General features: G+C 41.5%; 2 protein-coding genes across 2 annotated transcripts in view; both read right to left on the bottom strand.

Annotated features, from left to right (window-relative positions):
* il15ra (interleukin 15 receptor subunit alpha) overlaps positions 1–24,147 on the bottom strand; it is a 231,206-nt gene that overhangs the window by 78,987 nt on the left and 128,072 nt on the right. The gene's annotated exons all lie outside the window — the stretch shown is intronic.
* camk1da (calcium/calmodulin-dependent protein kinase 1Da) overlaps positions 1–24,147 on the bottom strand; it is a gene marked incomplete at both ends in the record, with an annotated part of 81,440 nt that overhangs the window by 3,239 nt on the left and 54,054 nt on the right. Inside the window, 4 exons of the mRNA XM_083999067.1 lie at positions 769–881; positions 3,778–3,853; positions 11,997–12,123; positions 12,523–12,661. Coding sequence (XP_083855193.1) covers positions 769–881; positions 3,778–3,853; positions 11,997–12,123; positions 12,523–12,661 — 455 coding nt within the window. The remainder of the gene's footprint in view (positions 1–768; positions 882–3,777; positions 3,854–11,996; positions 12,124–12,522; positions 12,662–24,147) is intronic.

The raw sequence follows: 24,147 nt of genomic DNA, 5'->3' as shown, positions 1-24,147 counted from the left end.
TCTGTTTCCTGGTATTTTCTACTCAGATTTTTTTTTTACTTTTACTTTATTTACCTTTTCAAATAAACTAACATGTAAACTGACACAGAGACCTGATTAGATATTAACTTTTAGATTTTAAATTAACGATAGAGTTTGAACCAAAAATTACTATATTCATTCTGTCATTGTGTTAATTAAGGATGGAATTAAACTTTTTTTTTAGGAATATGTTCTATGGGACCTCTGGCTATTCTCAGATCCACTGCTCTACACCAACGTGTTTGTCAAATAAAACGAGTATCTGATGAAACACTTGGATACCTGTATCAAACATCAGTCCATCTGAGAGCTGTTGAGTCATTTCACTTAAGGCCATAAATGTCACTGTGATGCTGGCAGAGGAAAAGTCAGAAAGCAGCAGGATTGATGATGTGTGCACCAGATGTTATGGAGGTCTGACACCTGCTGTGATGGTTCAGCGTGGAGCAGCTCACTGAGCCACAGAGCCACGTTAATGACCCCACGGAGATCAGTCTCTACTGGACTGACAGGGTCTAGGTCTGGACCCACACACACAGAATGCTGGTTTTACTGCCACACTGGTCTGTCTCTGTGTGTGTATGAGTGATCTCTCTCTCTCACACACACACATGCATACATTCCCACCTTAATTCATTCCAGCCACATGATGTCAGAGGCCATGGTGGAGGTGGTGTGGGGGCCATATGTGCCACATGTTGACAGGGAAGGAGGAGGAGGAGGAAGAGGAGGTCGAGGGAGACTCACCTGAATCTGATATGTCGTCCCAGTACGGGGCGTCGAACTCGTAGTCGGCCTTCAGGATCTGTTCAAAGAGCTTGGAGTCGTTTTCATCGTAGAACGGAGGATAACCACAGAGCCTGAGGAGGAGATCTCAATATTACATCCACTCAGTTACTCACCGTCTCATTTATTTACTCAACCACTCACCCAGGCATTGATTCATTTCAGTATTTACTCAATGATCTACTGACACAGTCTATAAATAATTTATGCACCAAAGTTTTAAGAGCTGAGACAATGAATGAGTCAGTTCTGACCAGAAATAAACTATTATGGAATGTGATTCATTGGCTGAATAAAACAAGTATCTGCAGATATCTGCAGATCTCCATCTCCACTGTGGATGTTACATGTCTGTAAGTGAACCTGTTTGGCAGAGAACAAAATGAACAAAATGATGTTGTTTCAGGTGATAGCCAAGTCCAGATAACATGAGATTACTGGTTCCCAGTGCTGCACCGGGCCCAGCCTCCACAGCCACCTGAACCAGCAGGGCTGCTGCCAGAAACCAACCAAAAACATCATCTGCACCTCATTACTTAGTTCTGGAGGCACCAAGAGGTTTCCATACAAACTCATTAAAATGCCATTCTCCATCAATACACACACACACACACACACACACACACACACACACACACACTGAGAGAGAGAGAGAGGGAGAGAGGTTCTGAGGATATACAGGTCTTCAATTTGTATTTCCTGAATCTCATTTGGTTAAAGACTCACCTGACCTGTCAGCTCGCCCTCCAGTTCATCTATCAACACACACACACACGCACGTGCACACACACGCACGTGCACACACACGCACGTGCACACACACGCACGTGCACACACACACACACACACACACACACACACACACACACACACACACACACACACACACACACACACACACACACACACACACACACACACACACACACACACACGGTCTTGAGTGATTATCATGGCTGATTACCTGATGTGATCTTTCCACCTGAGCACCAGCTAAAAGCTAACAAGGTCTGAATCCCAGCGCTAATTGTGCTAATTGCCAGCAGGGAGCAGCTCATTTTCTCCCGACATACACTCACACACAGACACGCGCACACGGACACTCACACACACACAGTCACCTTCTCTGCTGAACTCTCTCTTTTCTAGAAATGAAACATTAATCTCACATCCTTGTGACAGACACAGGGAGGCAGAGACATGTCGCTCCGCCACATCCTACACTCTGCATCACATTAACCTGCTGCTGACCTCTGAGCCCTGATCTGACTTCATGCTCAACATAGTAATGTGTCTGCCAGGTGGAACACACACACACAGACAGATGCAGAACTGACACAACTTAAAATAATCACAGCAATGTCTTCAGGTGTCAAAGGTGTCAAGGTCTAAGTCTGGCTTTTAACACAGACTCGGCTGGTTTTACTGCCAGGCTGTGCACTCTCACAGTGTGTGTGTGTGTGTGTGCGACAGAGAGAGCAAGAGAGAGTCACACAGACACACACATAGGGGGGCAGGAGCACATGTAGCCTATACACAATGACCTGTAGCATTGTACACATTCCACACACTAAATAAAATTACCTCATGCACTTCGCAGTAATACTGATATTGTGGATTTAAGCCTGTGTGCACACTGAAGTAGTGTGTGTGTGTGTGTGTGTGTGTGTGTGTGTGTGTGTGTGTGTGTGTGTGTGTGTGTGTGTGTGTGTGTGTGTGGCAGGGGTGACACAGCAGAAGAAAAACAAAGAGGAGAAAATACAAGTGAAAAAGAAATGTAGCCTGCAGCTCAATGTCCATACATGGAAGTTTAGCAGAGTCCATCTGGCTCTGATGATGGCACACACACACACACACACAGATACACACACACACGTTTCATATATTTGTTTTAAGAGCAAAATGTAACTTGGTGCTTCAATTCACTAAACTGGTTGAGTTCTGACGAATCATACTGTTTTCAATGTTAGCAATAAAATGGAACCCTGTTATATTAGTTGATCATTTAAAGAGACCTGTATGTGATTATATCTGTGAAACTATGGCAAAATAATAGCAATGTAATACCACAAATAATAATAAGTGAGACCATGTGAACGGGAAACAGACCAAATATAAGAGCAGGTTATAGTTGAAGTCTTAAAGGGATAGTTCAACATTTTGGCAAATTTGCCTATTGCCATAATCCCTATAGTCTTAGGAGTAGGTTCATTACCTTTAATTGTCGGTGCAAGCTGTTTTTAGATCAGCGGGGCAGAGATGTGAGCTGCTCACGAATCGGTACTTTCGCCTTTCCCTCAAAACTCATCAAATACACAATCCGACAACGCCAAAATGCTCTCGTGAAGAAGTTATGACCTGCACATTCACTATAAAATAATATGGAGCAAATTCTCGGAACTACTTGCGCCCAGCAGCTGTGTCTGGAATGTAGTTCCGGCTTTGCATTTGCCTCGAAAACAACTCTGTTACATTATTATTTCATAGCGTGGTGAATGTGCAGGCCACAACTTGTCCACTATAGTGTTTTGGAGTTGTTGGATTGTGTATTTGATGAGTTTGGTGAGGAAAAGGCGCCTCCGTTGCGTTAGCTGAGCAGCTCGCGTCTCTGCCCCTCCGATCTAAAAACAGCTTGCACCGACAATTAAAGTGACTAATGACTAAAGGGATTATGGCAATAGGCGAATTTGCCAAAATGTTGAACCGTCCCTTTAAATCTGCATCAATCTGTCCAATCAAATGACAAAGAACTAGATTAAAACTGCTCTGATCAAATCTCTATCTAACTAGTTGTGTTAGTGCTGCTGACTGACGATCACAGTAATAATGTTATTGATAATAGATTCCACATTATTGTGTCCATGTGGTTCTTTGAATATTGAAATTGAAGGGATGTCAGTGGGAGTGCTCGGATTAAACGCCACTTCCTGTACAGTGTGATGTCACACAGAGAGGATGAGCTGTACTCACAGGATGTAGGCGATGACTCCGATGGACCAGCAGTCCACGGCCTTACTGTAGGGCTTCTGGGCCAGGACCTCTGGAGCTGAGACACAGAGAGTAGCTCAGTTACTTCAGGTACATTCACTTCTTAAAGGAGCATTCCGGTCATTTTTGACCCCTAAAAATAAACGGTCGGAGATATTATGGACATTACCACTGCACTGCTCGACCGTTTATTTTTGTAAAGAAATCATCACAACAAGGAAAAAGTGTTTGTTTCTGTGGCGGGGAGAGCAGGCGCTCTGCAATCAGATAGTAATGTCTTTCCAGGATGTTTCAGAGTTCGGCTATCAGAGGTGAGCGATTACATGCAAAAACACAGAGTTTATACTGTTTATACTGTACAGTTTATGACTTCAGTGGTGTCTCGTAAGGATTCGAGTCATGTACCATAGATATTTGATTGTTTTTTGAGTGTATGTTGTGGTTGAAAGAATTGCCCCCATAGGTTAGCGTTGTCGCTATCCCTAGTGCCGTCTAGCCATGGTGTAACTCCGGTTTGCCTGCATCAATTTTAGGCGCGTTTTTTGCTCCCCCCCAACACTGGGTAACCATCAGGACAACGATTTAGGGGTCAAAAAAGACCGGAATTCTCCTTTAACTCTTCCATGTAGCAGGAGCCTGCTGGTTTTTAGCGCTGATTAAACCTGCATTGTTTTTATTTCACCGTCTCCACTCACAGGTTTTTATATGACCGGGTTTATGAGCCTGAATATCTCAGTCTGAGGCTTTGCGTCTACCTAAATTGAAATCACATGTACAGTTGGTGAAGGGGAGGATGTTCTCTGCAGGAGGTCCAGGTCCAGGTCCTGGTTCTGGATCTGTAGCTATCAGACCCACAGCCTGGTTCTCTCTGCTCCTGGTCTCTGTGAGGCCGACTGACCTTCTCCTTCTCTGCAGCTCGTCACCGCGCTAATTACTGATGACAATGAGCTCACCATCGCATCGCCTCACACATACACACAAGGCTGGCTGGATACAGATTTGGCACACACACACGCACAAGGTATGAAGAAATACCACTCATATCTGGGTCAAAACATAAACCTTGCACACATGTGCTGAATCAGAGAGCTGAGGTTTGTTTAAAGGTCTGTCCTGACTCATTCTGAAGGTGTGTGTGTGTGTGTGTGTGTCCTTGTTTTGTGAATTAGGACATTGTTACACACTGAGGTCATTCTGTCTGCTGCTCTCTACCTAACGATCACACTGAGGAGAGTAAAGTTAAAGTAACATTACCGTAATAACCTGATATATTTCCACTGTCATTTCCTGCTGCTTAACACTAACTGTTTGTTGTAAAGTGTGTTGGATACACACACTCAACGTGTCAAACACTGCCTGAGCCCTCATGGCCGACTAATGAGGTCTGAATGTCTGTTTCAGCTCATGATAATGACTCAGTTCTTCCAACATGCTGCTGTTGCTGTTTGTGTTTCATTTGTTCATGGGAAAAAAACAACTAAATGCATTGAGTCCTCCAGCGTACCGATGCTGCTGAGTCTGATGTGAATTGTAGGAGCACACGAGTCCTGAAACAAGTTCTTCTGAAAGTATTCGAGGCACACAAGCTTTGTGGACGATGTGTTTCGCTCTAGTGATTATTTTGCTATTGCAGAACATGCTTACATCACTTTAAATGCTTTGTAGATAAGACAGAGGGCTTTTTATTGATCCCACGTGTGGGAAATTCACTTGTAACAGTAGCAAAAAGTACAGGATACGTAAAGTAAGGAATAAAAATATAAAGACTTTACTATGTGTAAAAATATATATGAAAAACAAAGATATGTACTGTTATTGTCATGGCCCCGGGCCTGCCGCCATTCAGTGGCTCGGTTTTCTGTTGTTTCGGACTCTTGTTTTCTTCAGTTCCTATTTTATTATTTTGTAGTTCAGTTCTTGTGCATTTTGTTCTAGAGTTACTTCCTGTGTTTTCCTTCCACACGCTCCTTTAGCCTCGCGTCACAAGGCTCTTCAGAGAGGAGAAGAGCCTGGCCAAAATAAAAGTGTTCACCAACATAAAACTTATAAAATAGACATTAACTTGTAATACAATAAAAGCAAAAGGTTAACTTAAAGCAGAAGTAAGCAATCCGGTCGTTTTGGCTAATGCTGCGTTCCAGGCAGGCTTTTGAAACCGTAAATTGCAGCTTCAAGTCACGACTTACGACTTTGTAGCGTTCCAGGCAACCCACTCGTGTTTTTCCGACCTGTTTTACCTGTGAAAGTCACTATAACAGCCACTCGTAACTTCCGACCCGTGAACTCGTACCAGATCAAACTGGTACGACTTCACAGAAAAATATGCGAGTTACGGATTGCCTTGAACACACCATAACGTCTTGTCAGCCGATGGAGTTAGCAGCCCCCGCCTCGTCATGTATCTATTGGTCCTCGTCCCTACGTCACCACATTCAGGCGCATCCCTTGGCTGCACACACAGCTCTTCATGCCGTTCTCTCTCCTCATTGGATAAAACTTGTAGGATACGAGAAAAGTTTTCTCCTCGGCTCAGAGCAGAGCAGAGTGACTGACAGACCCGTGTTTCGGACCAAACACTCTATGTAAGTGATTGCTGTCGGAAGATAGAACTATTTAAGACTTATATTAACACAAAAATATCGCTTACTTCTGCTTTAATGGCTCGGGGACTTTCTTGTAAATTATATTCCTAAAATTCAAAAAGTTTCTCCGCATTTTATTAGCTTGGTGCTAAGGCCTATCTCTCTCGCCCTGGATCCGGTTGCTTACCAAAACAGCGCGTCAACGGCCCCTCTCCTTGCACACCTGTCCTGTGTTTGACCCTTGAGTCCTGCCCTGCTCCTTGTGCGTCTCCACCAATCAGCTTTCTCTGCCCTCCTGTCTCCTCACCTGTTGCTTGTTGCTTTGATTAGTTCCGTTGTATTTAGTCTTGTGTGTCTTTCAGTTCCTTGTCCGATTATTGTGTTTTGTCATGGTGTCCTGTGTAGTATCAGCCTGTTTGGGTCCTCCTGCTTCCTTCACCTTGACAGTTATGTACAAAATATTATTTAAATAGAGAAAAGACTATACATGTTGGTTCTCATGCCTGCCTGTATGTCTGGTCTGATTTGGTATTTCATTCAAGTTTCATCATGTATATTGAGAGTGAGGAGTCACGTGCCGATTTGGTCTAATCTGGGCGGGGTTTGAGCTTTTTAGTCAGCCGGTCGGCCATGATGGAAGGAGACGCTATCGGTTGCCAGGGGCAACGTCATCAGAACAGCACACGGACGGACTAAATTCTAGCTCTTTTTTGCGCCAACAGATCAACAAATTACAAGAAAGAATAAGGAGAAAGTAAATCACTGGAGCAGTTTTTAACACAGCAGTGATTTCCAGGCATTGTAAAACAGTAAATTACGGAGTAGACGATTTTGTTTTGCCCATAGACTAGTATGGCTTTTGCCACCGGAATCCTTCCATCATGGCGGAGAAGGGGGGCGGGGCTCTGAGCTGTGACGACAACTCCTCACTCTCAATACAGTAGTTGGTAGAGTAGAAAATTAATTTTACTATCATGTCATCAATGTTATTATTATTATTATTATGTGTGCCTGTATAAGAAGGCAATGATAATGCATCAGGTCAGGTGCTTTTTTTTTTCTTCTTTCTGGTAGGGTTTTAATTTTCAGGGCCGTTGAGAACTGTAGTGTGTGGCTGCTGCAAGACGACTAGCTGAGCATTTGTAGATGAGTGAGCTGGCAAACTCCAAACTAAAGGAGCAGCAAATGGACGCGCTGAATAGTTCTAAATGCAAATATTCACTGGAGCAGCACTTATCACGGGCTGCTGCCACAAAGAATGACCAGTGACTGTTAAACCCTCAGACCTCAGGAAAACACCACAACCATGACCTCAAGCCTGAACAGTGGAGCTGTAGGAAGTCCAGAAGCTCAGCTTTTGGGGCAGCACCAGTGAGGTCATCCCAGGCAAATGTGGCAGAACAGATCTTAGAAGGATGAAAGACCATCAGGGTCTTAATCTGAATCTAAAAACACACCCTAGGAGGTCTTTGTGTATTTTGGAAAACATCCTCTCCTCTTCCACTTCCATGGTGGAAACCAAATGCAGCACACTAACCCACACACACCATTCACATATTTGTTAAATGCACTGGTTTGGTTTTGACAAATAACATAGTTTGTAATGTAATCGATAAGGAACCTCTGGCACTAAAACAGCATTTCTCACTTTTATAACCAACCAGACATGAAAAAAACAAAAACTAAATAAAAACAGGCCTGTTTTTCACGATAAAATGTCACATTCTGATTTATTGAACTTTACAACTTTTTATATTCTATAAAAGAAAACTGAAACTTCCTGTTGGTTAACATTAAAGTAAGATTTTGGCATGAACCTTAATCCTATTTAGAGTCTCAAACTAAATATTTTTAGAACCTGTAATTAGCTACACATGTGAACTATGAACTGATACTGATCACTCACATGTGCCAGGGGAATTTCAAAATAAAGGCACATCTTAGAAATGACAATATGTATTGATATCTGATCAGTGTTTTCATTTTGGATCAATAGTATTGACCTGTTCATTCATTGAATCCATGTATTGACGTGTGTATGGGTGCTGTTACAGTAAGTGTTAGGTGGTGGCTGATTTGGGACCAGCTGGGAAGGATACCTCTGTAATATAATGTCAGGACAGCGGCTCTTTTGTTTTACTGTACTTCATATGGAAATAAATAAATATAGAATTCAGACAATAATACAGAAATAAAGGGACTGGATTTATGTAACACTATTCTAACAACCACTCAAAGTCACTCATGTCCTATGATGAGAGACTTTTTACCACCATACACACACATTCACACACGGATGAAACATTAGAGGTCATCTGGGGGTCAGTACTTTGCCACTTGAACGTTTGGACCAGACACAACTAGACGAAAAACAGTGGAGCTGAGGATGAAAACACTGACCTCATCATTCATCACTAATTTATCTCTCTTCACCCTCCAGCTCCAGACTGTCTGGATTACAGGGCCGGTGTGTCTTCAGGCTCAGTTCACTGTGGTGAGCTGGAATCGCTTATTTGTCGATGGCAGCCATTAGTAAAGTAAAGTGTGTGTGACTGCACACACATGGTGATGGTTCATATCTGGTGAATTCCAGGGTTATTTATACCTGAGTTATATTTAGATACAAATTGTCTGGAGTGGAAAAATCCTGTGGTCAAATAAACCTCAGCAGGAGAGCACAGCGGGGTGGGGAGGGAGCTTTAAGGTGATGTAATATTTTTTTTGTGTGTGTATGTATTCAATTTCAGAGGTAAAGCGGGCAGTGTGTGAGCAGCCCATGAAACTATAACAACTTCAGACTGAAATACGGCCCAGCTGTGGCACAGCTGGCCTGATGGGGGCGCAACAGGACCAGTTTGAAAAGGCCCACATTACTGTAAGATGAAAGAATTATTTATGACTGTGTTTCTGTGACAGGATTCTTCATGTGAAGAGTTTGTTCATTGTTTGTCAGAAGCAGAAGTGGAGCAGCTGGTGTGTTTGTGTTCTACCAGGAGAGTCCGTGTACTGTCAACACCCAACAGCTGTCTCTTACAACACACACACACACGAGCGGCTGCACTCACATGTACGCACAGATCCACACAAAATATAAAATGTCCTGTATGCACATGAATGTATACATGTACATCATGTGCACACAGCAGCGCTCTGTGTTGACTCTTCATCCGCCGAGGGGTGATAAGCATGATTGATGTGTGTGTTTGTAGTTTACACACGTAAATCTGTGCAGCACACACACATGCACACACAAACCAACACAGAAAACCTAAATGGTGGCAAACAGAAATTACACCATTTACACCTGCTGTGAAAACAGTTCAGTTCATATTCACATTTTTTTTACTAAAAACCTCTCTAAAATCAAAAGATGAAAAACTGTCAGGACAAAACAGACATGCGCTCTGACATGAGGTGGAGACATCAGCAGACTGAGCTAACTCAGCTCTCTACCCGCAGCAGAAACATAGAATTATTTCCAGAGCAGGAATCTGTGTGATTTCAGCGACAAGGGCACAAAGGCCCCTGAGTGGTTTGATGCCTAAATATATAACTTGACTTTCTGAAAAGAAAAACTAGAAAATATAACACAAATGACACGAGAGAGAGCAGAGATGCTGGTGATTGGAGCAGCTGGTTAGCAGTGCACAACCAATCCAAGTTCACACATTTTTCAGCAGAAAGTGACTGACCTATAAAAGCCTTTTTTGCTTTGTCATGCTTATTAGGAAGGAACAGTGTAGATTATGCTTTTTAGCACCTTTTAATCATTGTTGGTGTTTAGTTTTGTGTTTAATATGTGTTACTTATTTTTTACGGGGTATGTTTTCAGTGTGAATGTAATAGCTGCAATTTTCTGTTTCATTGTGCTGCTGCTGTCTTGGCCAGGACGCTCTTGTAAAAGAGATTTTAATCTCAATGAGTCATTTTCCTGGTTAAATTAAGGTAAAAAGAAAAGAAAAAAAAGAAGAAGAAAGTAATATGCATCTACACTTGCAGGTACACAATGTGCACACACTTTTGCACAAGCAAAGTAAGCTGAAATGTTCTTCAGACGTTTGGAACATCAGCACACAGCCTCAGCGGGCCGCTGCTCCTTTGTGCTGTATTGTGTGCGACTTCTCTGTGGAGCTGCGTGCAGCCTTTCTTTTGCCTCTCAGCCGCATAATGAGACCAAATCATTTTCCTGCTGAGAGCATATACAGAGGATTTATGTGCTGTGTTCAGACAGTGATATGAAAAGCGGCGCTGTGAACGATACACAGTGATGATTTCAGTCGGTGCACCACAAATTACACAAGAGATACACACACACATACACACACACACACACACTGCATACTGTGGAATTTTGTTTAACAAAAGTGTACAGGATACAGCTGCCATGTGCACATGTGTGTATCTAAGACTGTTTAAAGTAGAATCAGCTGGAAATGTTTCAGGATTAATGTTAGCTTAATTAGTTAGCTCTGGTTAGGCTAACAGAAGCTGCTGGTGACAAAATGCTAAAATCAGTGCTTGATGGATGGAAATGAAATAATAAGTATATAAAAAATGACAGAGCATACAGTGGGTTTCAAAGAAAAAGTGCTCAGAGGTGGCATACATACCAACGACTCAGGTTGGGACCCAAAAGTTGGTTCCAAGTCGGCATCAATAAGAAAGTTCTGGGTCTGGGTACCAAAGGTTTTATTTGACATTTTTGTTCCTAAACTCTTCGTTCCTCTAAGGACCTGTGTGACTATCTGCCAGGACCTTTAGCTCCAGCCAAGGGGGGAGTTGTGGGTTCAACCGTAGACTGTAAAAAGAATGGACGTAGCACCCGTGATGTCACCCATTGGTTTGGGGGAGTCTGTTTTGTGCCCCTACTACGTGTTCACGGAGGTGGAAACTATCGATAGAGACCAAAAAAATAAAATGTACCCAGCTGTAAATATGTTTTTTAAAGCTGTAAAGTCGGCTATTTTAACATGGGGCTCAATGGAGAATTGCTCACTTCTGGTCCCAGCCCCCAGTGGCAGGTGAGGAACTGCAGTTTTTTGAACACGGAAGTGGTCTTCACTTGTTGAACCCAAGGGGGGAGTTGTGGGTTCTTCGAGTTCAGTGGGCGGGTTCTCAGCCGGCTAACCACCGCATCTCCTCCAAATATGGAAAGTAGACTCCCACTAAAATCCAAGATGGCGCAGTTCAAATGCTCGTAGTAGGATCACAAAACAGACTCCCCAAAACCAATGGGTGATGTCTTTTTACAGTCTATGCCTCCAGCACACATCAACAGCTCACGAGTACAGTCACTACTCAGACAGCTGACAGGTGTAACAGTAGCATCAAAGTTGTGAACGGTGGGAAATGTAGTTTGGTGTTAATGAAGACAACAACGACATTAAGAATTGACACACCCATCAGTGTATTGGAATGCACTTTAGTTAAATGAACTACCATTGCTACTGGAACATTCTTGATGTTGAGAATAAATAAAATTTTTGTTATCTAAACATCAGCTCTCTTTTTTTAATGGGGAACCAATGAGACGCAGAACCAGAACCAGAACCAGAACCAGAATTGTAAATTGTAAAATCCAAACGACACCCAACCGTTGGGACAACTGACTAAACTTACCCACATATCCTGGAGTACCACAGGCCGTGGACATGACGTCACCACTGCCCTCCATCTTGGAAAGGCCAAAGTCGCTGATCATGATCTTTGACTCGTCTTGAGGATTGAAATACAACAAATTCTCTGGCTGGAGAGAGAGAGAGAGAGAGAGAGAGAGAGAGAGAGAGAGAGAGAGAGAGAGAGAGAGAGAGAGAGAGAGAGACAGAGAGAGGATTCAGAGCTGTGACATTCACTGGTTTTTAATTCATGGTTGTCTGTGCATCAATCTTAAAACCTGAAGGCTTCAGCCTCTTTTTCCTCCTCATTTTACTCTCTGCTGCTTTATGGAGGCGGCTCAAACCAATCCTCTCTCCTCCAACAGCCGGCACGCGCCACGCTGACCCACAATGCACTGCATGTGTGGAGCCACTGGCCTTATTGCTGCAGTAAATCACAGGCTGCCAAGTGAGAGAGAGAATATGTGTGTGTGTGTGTGTGTGTGTGTGTGTGTGTGTGTGTGTGTGTGTGTGTGTGTGTGTTGCAGTACCTTCAGGTCTCGGTGGACGATGCCCATCCTGTGCAGGTAGTTGACAGCGTCCAGGACTTGTCTGATCAGCGTGCTGGCGTCCTTCTCCGTATAGAAACCTTTTTCCACAATGCGGTCAAACAGCTCGCCGCCCGACACCCTGCGGGAGAGGAAAGAAAGTCTGCTTCAGTCTGACTGGAATCCAATTCCATAATATTTGAATATTAATCTCCAAAGATGATGAAATCTGTGTTTTTTTTTTGATACAGCAGCAGAAAAAGCCTGCAGGCTCTCAGTGGGCGGGGCCTGTGTGAGCTTTATGGTTCCACTGATAACAGAGCAGCATCACATAAGATTTGAAGGTCTTTGTTGAATCTCCTAAAATTGATATATGCAGTGTTTTGAGTGTGCGGTTGCTATTTTGTTGTTTTCTTGAATCTCCTGAGTGAAAGAGAAATTGTGAACCGTGCTGGCAAACGTCTGAACATCGACTTTCCGATGTCAAAGTGATAACAAATGAAAATACAGCTGGTGAGGCGAGCTACAACAGCTGTTTTGAGACAAATCACAAACCAAACAGTGAAGCTGATCTACTTGTTCTCCCTCTGCCAGGAGTCAGTTTGATGTTTTATGACTCCGCACCACATGAAATAACTTGTTCAGGTGTTAAGTGCACACAGTTGTGAACAGATGACAGCCACTCTATGACCTGCTGCTGCACAGACACACAGCTCCCCCTGCTGGAGGAGCACCTAGTCCTGCAACACACACACACACACACACACACACGCACACACACACACACACACACACACACACACACACACACACACACACACACACACACACACACACACACACACACACACACACACAAAGAAAAACACAGCCAAATAAAATGTCATGTGTGATCATAATCTCACTGCTGCATCACAGCCTCCATCTGGGATCCACGGAAGTTCTCTCTTTATTTACTTCAACTCCAAAACATACCTGACATTTTATCAGATTCAGATTCATGTCTACTCTGCTCCCTTTGTGATAAGTTTTAAGCACAAAGCCTCATTACTGATGACTTGTATATATCTCTCTCTCTCCTGAGCTCTCTGTTCAGTGTCTTGTGTTTAGTTCTTCCTTTACCTCTTTTACTAATGATGAAAGTAATTTATGTGCAGTAAGAGAGGCTCAGTGTATTCACGAAGGAGTGCTCCTCCTCTTCCCTGCAGCTCCTGAGCAGCCAATGGCGGAAATATCATCAGTCAGTCAGTCAGTCAGTCAGTCAGTCAGTCTTATTGTTGTCATGCGTTTGTAATGTGTGTATGGTGACACAGTCCCCTTGCACTATTGCCCACAAACAATTTCCCCCTGGGGACAATAAAGTATATCTTCTCTTCTTCTCAGTCAGTCAGTCAGTAGCTGGGTTTCCATTCAAAAATATTGCAAAAAAAAAAATAAAAAAAAAATTGAAATTTGGTAAGAGAAAATGCAAATTGATGTGTTTCCATCTACTACTGGAACTGGAATATTAGGAGTAAGTTCACTAAAATAAGCAGTAGGTGGCACAAATTTTCTAGTCAGGCCTAGTCATTTACTTTAGCAGAAGACAACGAAGGACACCGACCCACTGAGAAACGTTGATGAAGTGGCCGCCTGCCGCCTGGAAGCTCACACTTCCAACCTGTGAACACAACTGTTACTATGGAGTGTTTCTGTCCGCTGCCCCCCACTGCCCTCCCAGTACAGAGGACCGCTGTCACTGGAGTGACATGTACAGTAAGTCACGTGATTAATAAATCTCATCATTCATCCTAGAAAAACTGTACAAGCAGGCCACATTTTGAAAATACACAATTCAGAAGTAACTTCCATCATTAGAATTATGTTGGGTCATAGATGCTTCACTCTGCAAAGGTATCACCGACACCGACCCAGTGTAATCCCAATTTGACCTGTAGTGGGGCTTCACTGTGCAGCATCGCTAACTTTCCGCCAGCTTTTTCTCATGGCTCATTCACAGGTAAGAAAACACCTAACATCTTTATAAACCATCCATCACCACCTACCAGACTGGAATGTGCTACACTGGATCACTGACGTTGACTTTTCTACGGTGTAACGCGCAGTGTTGTGCCTGAACGCGTTCAATGGACGATCGTTCATGAACTCGTTCATATTTTGGGCGAACGTGAACTGAACGTAGGTATTTCTGCTTGATGAACGTTATTGTGAACGCGTTCATTCTGGCGTTTGTGAACGCCGCTCTCGACTTCGTTCAGGAGTGTGCCAGATTTCCATAGAAAACCCAGCTAAAACACACTGTAAACAGGCGTTAATATGTAGCGGAAAGACCACCCAATCTGGCAACACCTATCAGCTGTTTGGATCAGCGGCGCATGGAAGAGGCGGAGTGATACAGCGCGTCGCGGAGCCTGTCTGTGTGGAGGAATACTGACCCAGTTGGTTAGTAAAAGCAAAGATACTCTATATTTTATAAACCGTCTTTGGTAAAAGATGACGGGGGTTACGCTGGGGCCACACCGGACGCGCGAGCCGCGGCCCTCCTGTTCACATCAGACGCTTCTCCGCGCGGTCGAGAAGCGCTTCTGCCCCTCAGCTGTGTGTGTGTGTGTGTGTGTGTGTGTGTGTGTGTGTGTGTGTGTGTGTGTGTGTGTGTGTGTGTAGCCTGTGTGTAGGTGTATGTGTGTGTGTGTCTTTGCTTCTCTCTCACGCTCTGTTTGGATTAATAAACACAAATAGGCTACAAACGTACACACATTGGACACATCTAACTCAGTTACTTTTTGGGTAAAGTAAAGTAGGTAGTAACTATACTACTGGTTAAAACTGCTAAAATAATAGCTGTCTGTGGTTCGATATGGGCTGAGGCAATAGTTTTGAAAAATAATAGCTTGTAGAAACATATTGGAGAAAAAAAAGAACTATGAACTAGTTCAGTTTTGGAACCGTGAACTTAGTTCAAAATTTTGAATTATGAACTATGAACTGAACTAGTTCATTTTAAAATTTGTGAACTGAACTTTGAACTAGTTCATGTAGAAAGTGAACTTTCCCAACACTGGTAACGCGTTAAAGACTTTGAGTCTGTCAAGACCGTTGCCTAGTTTTGTTCATTTCCTGTTTTATTCTGGTCTCGTCCTCCTTTGCGTTGTCTATGTTTACTTCCTCTCTTTGTTCTTTTCCCTTGTACTGTAATTACCCTCATCTGTCCCACCTGTGTCTCCATGTGTCCCCCACCCTCTTGTGTATTCAAGCTGTAGCTACTTCCCTTCCCTTCGTTGCCACTTCGTCTTGTCTTGTTGTAAGCAGCGTCCTAGCGATTGTTTCCAAGTGTAGGACCTTATTCTAGTGATGTGCAGATCGATACTGAAATATCGATACTTCCGATACCAGGTCTGTATGCTCTAGAATCGATACTCAAATGAAAATATCGATACTTTTGATACTTCAGTCATTTGTGGTTATGCATATCATTAACAGAACACAGTGGAAAGTAACTAAACTATTCAGATCTTGTCTAAATGACACGCGGTTGGTAGGAACTACTTTTTCTTCCGCCTGCTCACAAAGTCAGTCTGTGTAGAGTCAATGGCGGAGCGGAAAGGAGTCAGGTGTGGAGCTATTTCAGCGCCACAAACAGTGAAGACGAAGTCTGTAATATCTGTGGGAAAATTATAAATAATATTATCAATGAATGAATTAAAAAAATGATATGTTTGTTTATCATATTCTTATTTAATTTATGGTTTTATTATTTTACTTATGTTCTTTTTTTAGTGTTTGAAACACTATTTTCGGCTATATTCTAAACGAGGCCACTACCTCAATATAGTTCAGAGTTTAAAATAAATACGTTACTCTGAAGTCTTGCATCCTCAGGAAGCTATGACTTGAAATTACAGTACTTTTTTTAATTTTATTAGATTTACCAGGCACATTAGGTGTATTTGCACAAAGTATCGGTATCGGATCGGTACCGCCGATACCAGCCTGAATTTTACTCAGTATCGGATCGGAAAGCAAATTTGTGGTATCGAACATCACTACCTTATTCTTATTTCCTGGTTCTTATGTTTTTGCCTTGTGATTTTATACCTTTGCCTCGAGTTCTGTTTGCCTGGTTTTGACCTTTTGGATTGTAATAAAGACCCACAGACTGTTTTATCCCTGTGTGCTGCTGCATTATTGTGTCTGTTTGCCTGAGAAACCGTGACAACACAGTCAGTCAGTCAGTCAGTCAGTCAAGGACAGTCATGACAGTCCGGCCCTGCTGTTGCAGTCCAGTCAATAATAGTAATAAAAGTAAAGGTAAGAGCTGCAGTGTGTCACTTTCTTTACTGTACATGTTGCATGTTTTTACTTTACACACACACACATAGACATCTACACACAACCACAACCGAGCACCGGAGGCCCCATACAACACACAGGAGCACACAAGGGCAAATGCACACTTGCGCGCACAGCACATATACAGTTGCCCTTGTGTATTTGTGCGTGTAGGGCGTCGTCACGGCGACAGATCAGATTAGAGCCTGTAGAAGTTAAATTCTAATGAAGTTTCTGGAAAAAAAAAGAGATCAGAATTAATTGCTAATCCTCTCGCTTGTTCTTCAAAGAGGGCAGAGACTCGCTCGCTTTCAGAGGCAGTCGTGTCTGGGAGTGACAAGAAAGGGCTAAGCACACACACACATACACACACACACACACATACACACACACATGGCAAAGGGGAGATCAGCCACCAGGCTGCATGGTTGCGTAAGCATTTGCGTAAGAAGACCATGGCAATCAGACAGGAGCACCCACACAAGTACACACACACACACACACACACACACACATGCAATAGCAGGATTACACACACACACACACAAACATTGACAAAAACATATTAAAAGAAAACACATCCACACTACAAAGTATTAAAAACAGACACACACACAGGCTCACACGCACATACAAACACGAAAGACAAACACACGAACCCACAGTCACACACACACACACACACACACACACACACACACACAGGCTGTAAAATGTGGCTGAAGGTCGTCACATTTCTTCTATTCAGTTTGTCTTGTTTGACATATTCACATAAAATAAGGTCAAAGGCCAGAGCAGCTCGGTCCTGGTGAAACCTCAGCATGTGTTGGAAATCAAGATTTACTAGAATGTACTACAGTATATTCATCCACTTTCACTTTATATGTGTGGAACAAAACAGGTACAAGACACCACAGACAGTCAGTGAGTCCAACACAGTCAGTGTGTGTCGGTGATGAGTCTCAATCAACAGCTCAATCACAGATTAAATAATAGCAGTAAATCTGTTCCCACACTGATCTGAAATTATGTATTTTAATCGTCTTTACTCTGAGTGAGGTTTCCAGGAACTCATTTCATTGTTTGTCACTGCTGAAAATTTTCAGACCAAGAAGATCAACTTCACACGACCAGTGAAGTGTAACTCAATTGACTGGATGTTGGTTCCCGGTTTCCCAGTATGAATTTGGCTTATTGAATTTCAGACTGAGTTTTTCATATAACTGAGAAACTAGTTGTCAAAAGTTCCAAGAGGTGAATTCTAGGTCAAATTTCTGTAAGTAGCCTAATACAGATACATAATTTCAGTGACTACCGGTACATGTAGATGACACACAGTGACACTTAAGCTAGAAATTTCTTGGGAGACAGATTTTGCTTCCATAACAAATGTGTATATTTTCATACACACCTAGTCTACATCCCATCTACACAGATCGCTCAGGCTGACCTGAGCCCCGTGTGACAGTGGACACACTGGCCCCAAAACCTGGTTTCAACTGGTCTTACATTATTGTGTTGATTCAAACCTGAATCAATTCTACTGTGAGGCGTGTAAACCACACCCACATTAACCAGCAGCAGCAAATCACACACTCAAGTCAGATGATGACTGAAATGGACCAGACTGAACTGGCTGAAATAGACTGAATTGACTAGATTGACTAGAATTGACATGCTGGGAGCTGAATGACTGTTGCCATTGTGAAGCAATGCTGAAGCAGCTGAAGAAACTGCTGAAGCAACACTGAAAAGGCTGAATCTACAGGTTTACAGCCCAGCAGAATAGAAGAAGTGTAGTGGAAATTCTGAACAGTTAAAGAGTGAGAACAGCTCCGGTCAGAGGTTGAAAATGCTGAAATCTTTGTGCATATTTCCTTACTGTACATTGCTGTGTGTTGAGCTATCACAGCCACTAGTGAATATCTCCTTGATACAGTATAATTTGCAGAGAAATCAATGCAGAATCTCACAGGGGACAAACTCACTATATTTACATTCACAGCATAGCTCTGATTAACCTGAATAAGATCATGTTCTGAATCATAGGAGTAAGCTATACTTGTATTAAGACATGGATTATTCTGATTTTAGTTACATTATTAATGCAGGTTATCATACTAAATATTCCCATTGGAAGTTTCACAGCATCCAACTTCTTGGTGAAGCCTGTCCTGGTTTACAGTTGTTGAACTAAGGTGTATGAATTAATAGAAAAGGGCTTCAAAGAAGAGGTGTCACATTGCCATAGTTGCTGCACATGTGAACACCTAATTCAGAATACCACCTTAACCAGAATAAGGTCCTTACTGGAATACGTTGTGTGTGTTAAACTTAGTCATTGTTTTCAAATTCTTCAAATTCAGACATTCAGATTCACATTGTCTCTGTTCCAGCCATCTGAGGTACCAGCATTCTTCTGGAGTAACCATTGCATCATCCCTCCTCCTCCTCCTCCTCCTCCCTTACATCCATCCATCTCTCCTCTGTCAGCTGATCCATTTAGGAGCAGGCACTCGTATCGCGACACCGTGCATCATGGCTGACAGCAAACCTTAATTTCAAGGGTGTGTGTGTGATGCGCGCAGGGTCGGACTAACTAATCACAGCCAAACATCACAGACCATTTGAGCTGCTGCAGTGATTTAGTTACCGTCCAGGGAGGAAACCCCACCTCTCCTGAGGCTCTGGTTTACTTCCTGCCATCCACTCTTTATTTGTTTTGTTCACATAAACACTTCCTACACATTACTGTTGGAAATGGACATGTAAACAATAAGTACATAACTGTATTTAACTTTTATTCTGTGTTGTCCTTACCTTACTAACACAACTGGACAGTTATTTAGCATTAATATATATATTTTTAAAAACTAAATAGAATGAAATGAAATATATCTGATTTGTTCTTGCCTGTAATTTGTGTATATACTAACAAATACAATGAAAAACAATGATTTCCGTGTTCTGTTTCTTATTTTGGTAAATCTTTTTAAACGTATCTTCTTATGAATGAAAGCAGACAAGATACTGACTTTCAAAGCCTTGATTTATTTTCATTAGGGTTCCTGATGTTTGGCCTTTATCTGACAGAGACAATCTCAGATTAAGAAAAAATATAAAAACTGGAAAATTGAGTAAAGAGGGTGGTCAAACGTCAACACAAACATAAGACTAAATGGAACGTGAAATAAATCTAATCTACTTGATGATAGTTCACTAAAGGTCTCTTTGTGCAGGAAAGACAAAAAGTGATTAAACATCCATAGTTTCCTTTTTCATTTAAAGTGTTGACCCATAAGAAGATATATCTGTGGTTTAAAGAACCAAAAAGGTCTGGAGCCAACCGGTCAGTGAACCAATCAACAGAGAGGAGGCTGTTTTCTGAGTGATCCAATAAAAATGTAGCAAATTTAAGGTTAATAAAATAAAATAAATAAATAATAAAATAAAAAAATCCTGAAATGTTGGATGGTGAGTGGGTTTTGGGTGTGGCATCACAAAGTCTCTGTGACTTGAGCTGGTTTTAAGGCTCAGTTTCTGAATGCAGGCTGTGTGTATTTCTTTTTGGACTGAGGCTTTGATACTTTCACAGTATTATAGTCCAGGCAAAATAGCCTTTTGCGACAGACTAATTGTAACAAAATGTTTTTCACCATACATTTCTTAAAGGTGTCCAGAACAACATACTAAAAGTCCTAAGAAATCCTAGTTAGGGAAATACAGTATGTTTAATTCTCATCAATCCAAGATTGATTTACTCTACAGTATATAAAGTCTATGGTGCCAATAAGGCCATAAAACAATACACCCCAATGGGGCTATTTTTTTTCCTTTACTGCTATCACAATGAAACTTTACACAATAAAAGTATCTATGAAATGTAAAAATGTTTGTATTACAAGTTTCTTTGAAAATGGATATGAAACTTGGATATGAAATTTTCAAAGAAACTTGTAATTTAGTGTTTTAGTATGTTGTTCTTTAGTAGGCTATGTTTAGTATGTTGTTCTTTAGTATGTTGTTATGGACACATCAAAGAAATGATATATGGTGAAAAACATTCTGTTACAATTAGTTCTATTTTTGGGTCCAAAATGAGCTAGATTGCCTGGACTATTAATAGAGAACATAGAGCTGCTTTATAATCAAAAACACATGGATCTACTTTTATACTGTACTTACAAACCTGTGCATCAGATTGACAGCCAGGGAGCCCAGTTCATACAGCCACATGCTGCCTCACTACTTTTCTTATAGATTTGCTCAAAGCCAGTTTGTCTCACCACTGTATGTGTTTTATATTTTATTAACTTGCAGTTCGGAGCACAAACAGCATCAATATAAAACCCACATTGCACTCAGTTGCATCGATTTTCATAGCAGCGCGGACTGATTGCCTCCCCGCGGTCGAGGTTACGTAAGACGAGCTGTGATGAACGGGAATCAAAGAGACGCTGTCAGACGACATCGATCCACCACACTGCAATTACACAGAAAATATTCAAAATCCTTTTTCCCCTAAATGAGATTTCTGTCTGCTGCAAAAAAAAGAAAAGAAAAAGAAAAAGAACTGACATCTCAATAAACGCACATAATTGTAACAAATTACATTTATTACAGTGACGGTTGGAACAAATTCATGTCGCAGAAAGATCCACTTTGTGAAGCAGCTGAGTTTGTTGGAGCCATTTTGTAACAGGGGGACAAATGTTAAATCAGCTGAGCAGTGATGAAGCTGCTACTTTCTGCTTCAGGAAGAGCAGCCTGCAGAACTGAGCACAGATAAAACACACACTTAGCTACTCTGGTGTTTTCTTAAAGAGATTCCTTCTCTTTAAATCCAGTTAGAAGTTGCCATAAAGAACAAGCAGACTGTCTGGTTATCAATATCATCATCATAACAGATACTTTTAGTGCATTAGTGCACTAAAACCTAAAATTACGTAAAACAGTTAACATTTTCTACGGTGGCCCAGAGAGCTCAATGCACTGCACCTTAACCCTAGAATACTAACGTTACAAAAAGTAACATCATCACTAACACCCGGTATTTTTTACCCGATATAATATACCCATAAAAAATATTTCTCATCAAAGTATATTAAAATACAACAATACATGGCAAATTGAAGTACACTTCCTTAATTTTCCACTATACAATGTTTCACAAAATGAAAAAAAGGTATCATGGTGACCCTATAAAAAAATGTCCAAAATTTGTGATTTTTTTGGGGTTTTTTTTTAACAAAAACTTCCTTAAAAAAAAACTAATGGAGCTGGGACTTTGTCCTTCAGACCACCCATTTGTGGGACATTTGAGCCTTATTTGGTGGAGTTAAAAGAAAAAATAAACATTTTCAGCATCACCAGAAACGGTCGCCAGATTTAGATACATAAACACTAACGTCGGGTGAAATCCACCCGAACATGTGCCTGCTGAAAAAACTAGGGATGGGAGCAGGTATGCCTACCTTCAATGACGTCAGTGAGCAGTATGAAGCTACCCAGGGACCCATGAAACTCAGACAACAGCAACATAATGAGAATTATGAAACAATAATTTCATGGGTGAAAATCACCCGACGTTAGTGTTCTAGGAAAACATCATGTAAAGATATAAACGTGCTGTAAATTCAGAAAACATCTTCATCATGTTTCCGGGGAAACAAAAAAGTGACGGACTTGGCCGGGGAAGGTTTTTGTTCAATAGGCCTACCTCTTAACAGGAGAAGTTGTGGAGATAGTTAGCAGTTTTTAAAAACAAGGTGAGTTTGTTTAGTTTATTATAAGGTCAATATACAAAGATTCAGATAATATTGCTAATATGCACTGTTAGCTTAGCATTAGTCTTTAGCCAGGTGTACTGTTGACCACCGGTGGTCCATTAGCAACCCCTAGTGGTCCACAAGGTTAGGCTACTTGGTGACATATCACATTTTTAAATATACAGTGTTTTACACCGCCTGCGATATACATGTGCCGTTTATGTAAATGTTATGTTTCATTTTATATCGTCCATATTTACCACTCTAGATTTTGAAAATGAAGTGCGGCTTCACTGCCCAGGTAACTAAGGGAGCCTTTTTAGCTCAAACTTGTGGCGTACACCAGGCAGTTGGAGCGGATTGAGTATGTAAAATCAGAGACTATGATATTGGTAAAGCGTCATTTTAGGTTGTAATTTGTGAACTGTTGAAGTTGGCATATTGTTTTGGGGGGCTGTTTAGAGTTAGATGGTGGTGGTTGGTGTTTTTTTCATGGGTTAAATGGTCTAAAAAAGTCTATTTAATTATTACTATACCAGATCAACTTTCTTTGTTTGCAGTTTTCTTTCACATCGTGTTACTTCAACATTTCAGTCCTGTCTGTCTGGTTTCAGTGTCCAGATTCTGTTCCTAATCCTGATGAATTCTTCTTTCCCTGACCTCATGATGATTTCCATCAAGATGAGGGAAAAGTTCTTAGGAAAGGAGATTACTGAGGCTTTTCGACCGCCGCCCCTGTTTAGTCTGTGTTGTGCTTCAGCTTTGTTCAATCACCCTTGTGTCATCTTTGTCATCCGGTCCATTTTTCTTCAGTTTGTGTTCGTGAAGTTTGCCTGTGTCTGTTGCTCCCAGTGTTATTGGATTTTCTGTCTTGCTGCTCTTTTGGTGCACATTGTGTGTGACCAAGTTGTGTGTTTGTGTTTATCATTTTGGTTTTTAGTGCGTTTGATGTTGCGTGTTTCTGTTCAATAAAAGAAAACACTGTTTGTGCAGAGCAGTAAAGCTTATTAAAACATAATTCAGAAGCCAGACTTAACTGGACATTATCACATAAACAACAGATTATTGCCTGATTAATGCTGCATTAGGGATTCTAATAATAATTATAACAATAATGAGCATGTGTTTCTTCAGCACATCTCAAAACACAGCTCTTAAGTGTTTTAAGAGAGAGAGGATGAACAATTAAAAATGATAAAATACACAGAACAAAACACAGTTCAAACATCTCACAACACTGGGAGGGTGCAAGAGAACAAGAGCAACAATGAGGTAAAGAATGAATGAGATGGAACAAGAAAAAGTGGTTAAAATAATTAATAATAAAGTCAGTCAGGAGAACGTAGTGAGAAGTTCATTCATACTTCAAACCCAGGCTAAGCACACTTGAAAAACTGTGTTCTCAGAGCCTGAACTGAGTTGTTGCATGAGAAATCAATGGAAATATATTGAAATCTGGATACGATCTAGTGCAGAGGCCTAATAAGTTGTTTTTTTTTTTAAATCAAGGTCAAATGTGTCCAGACATACT

This window comes from Trachurus trachurus, assembly GCF_905171665.1.
Source record: "Trachurus trachurus genome assembly, chromosome: 23".
NCBI classification, from domain to species: domain Eukaryota; kingdom Metazoa; phylum Chordata; class Actinopteri; order Carangiformes; family Carangidae; genus Trachurus; species Trachurus trachurus.
This window is presented reverse-complemented; position numbering and strand designations above follow the sequence as displayed.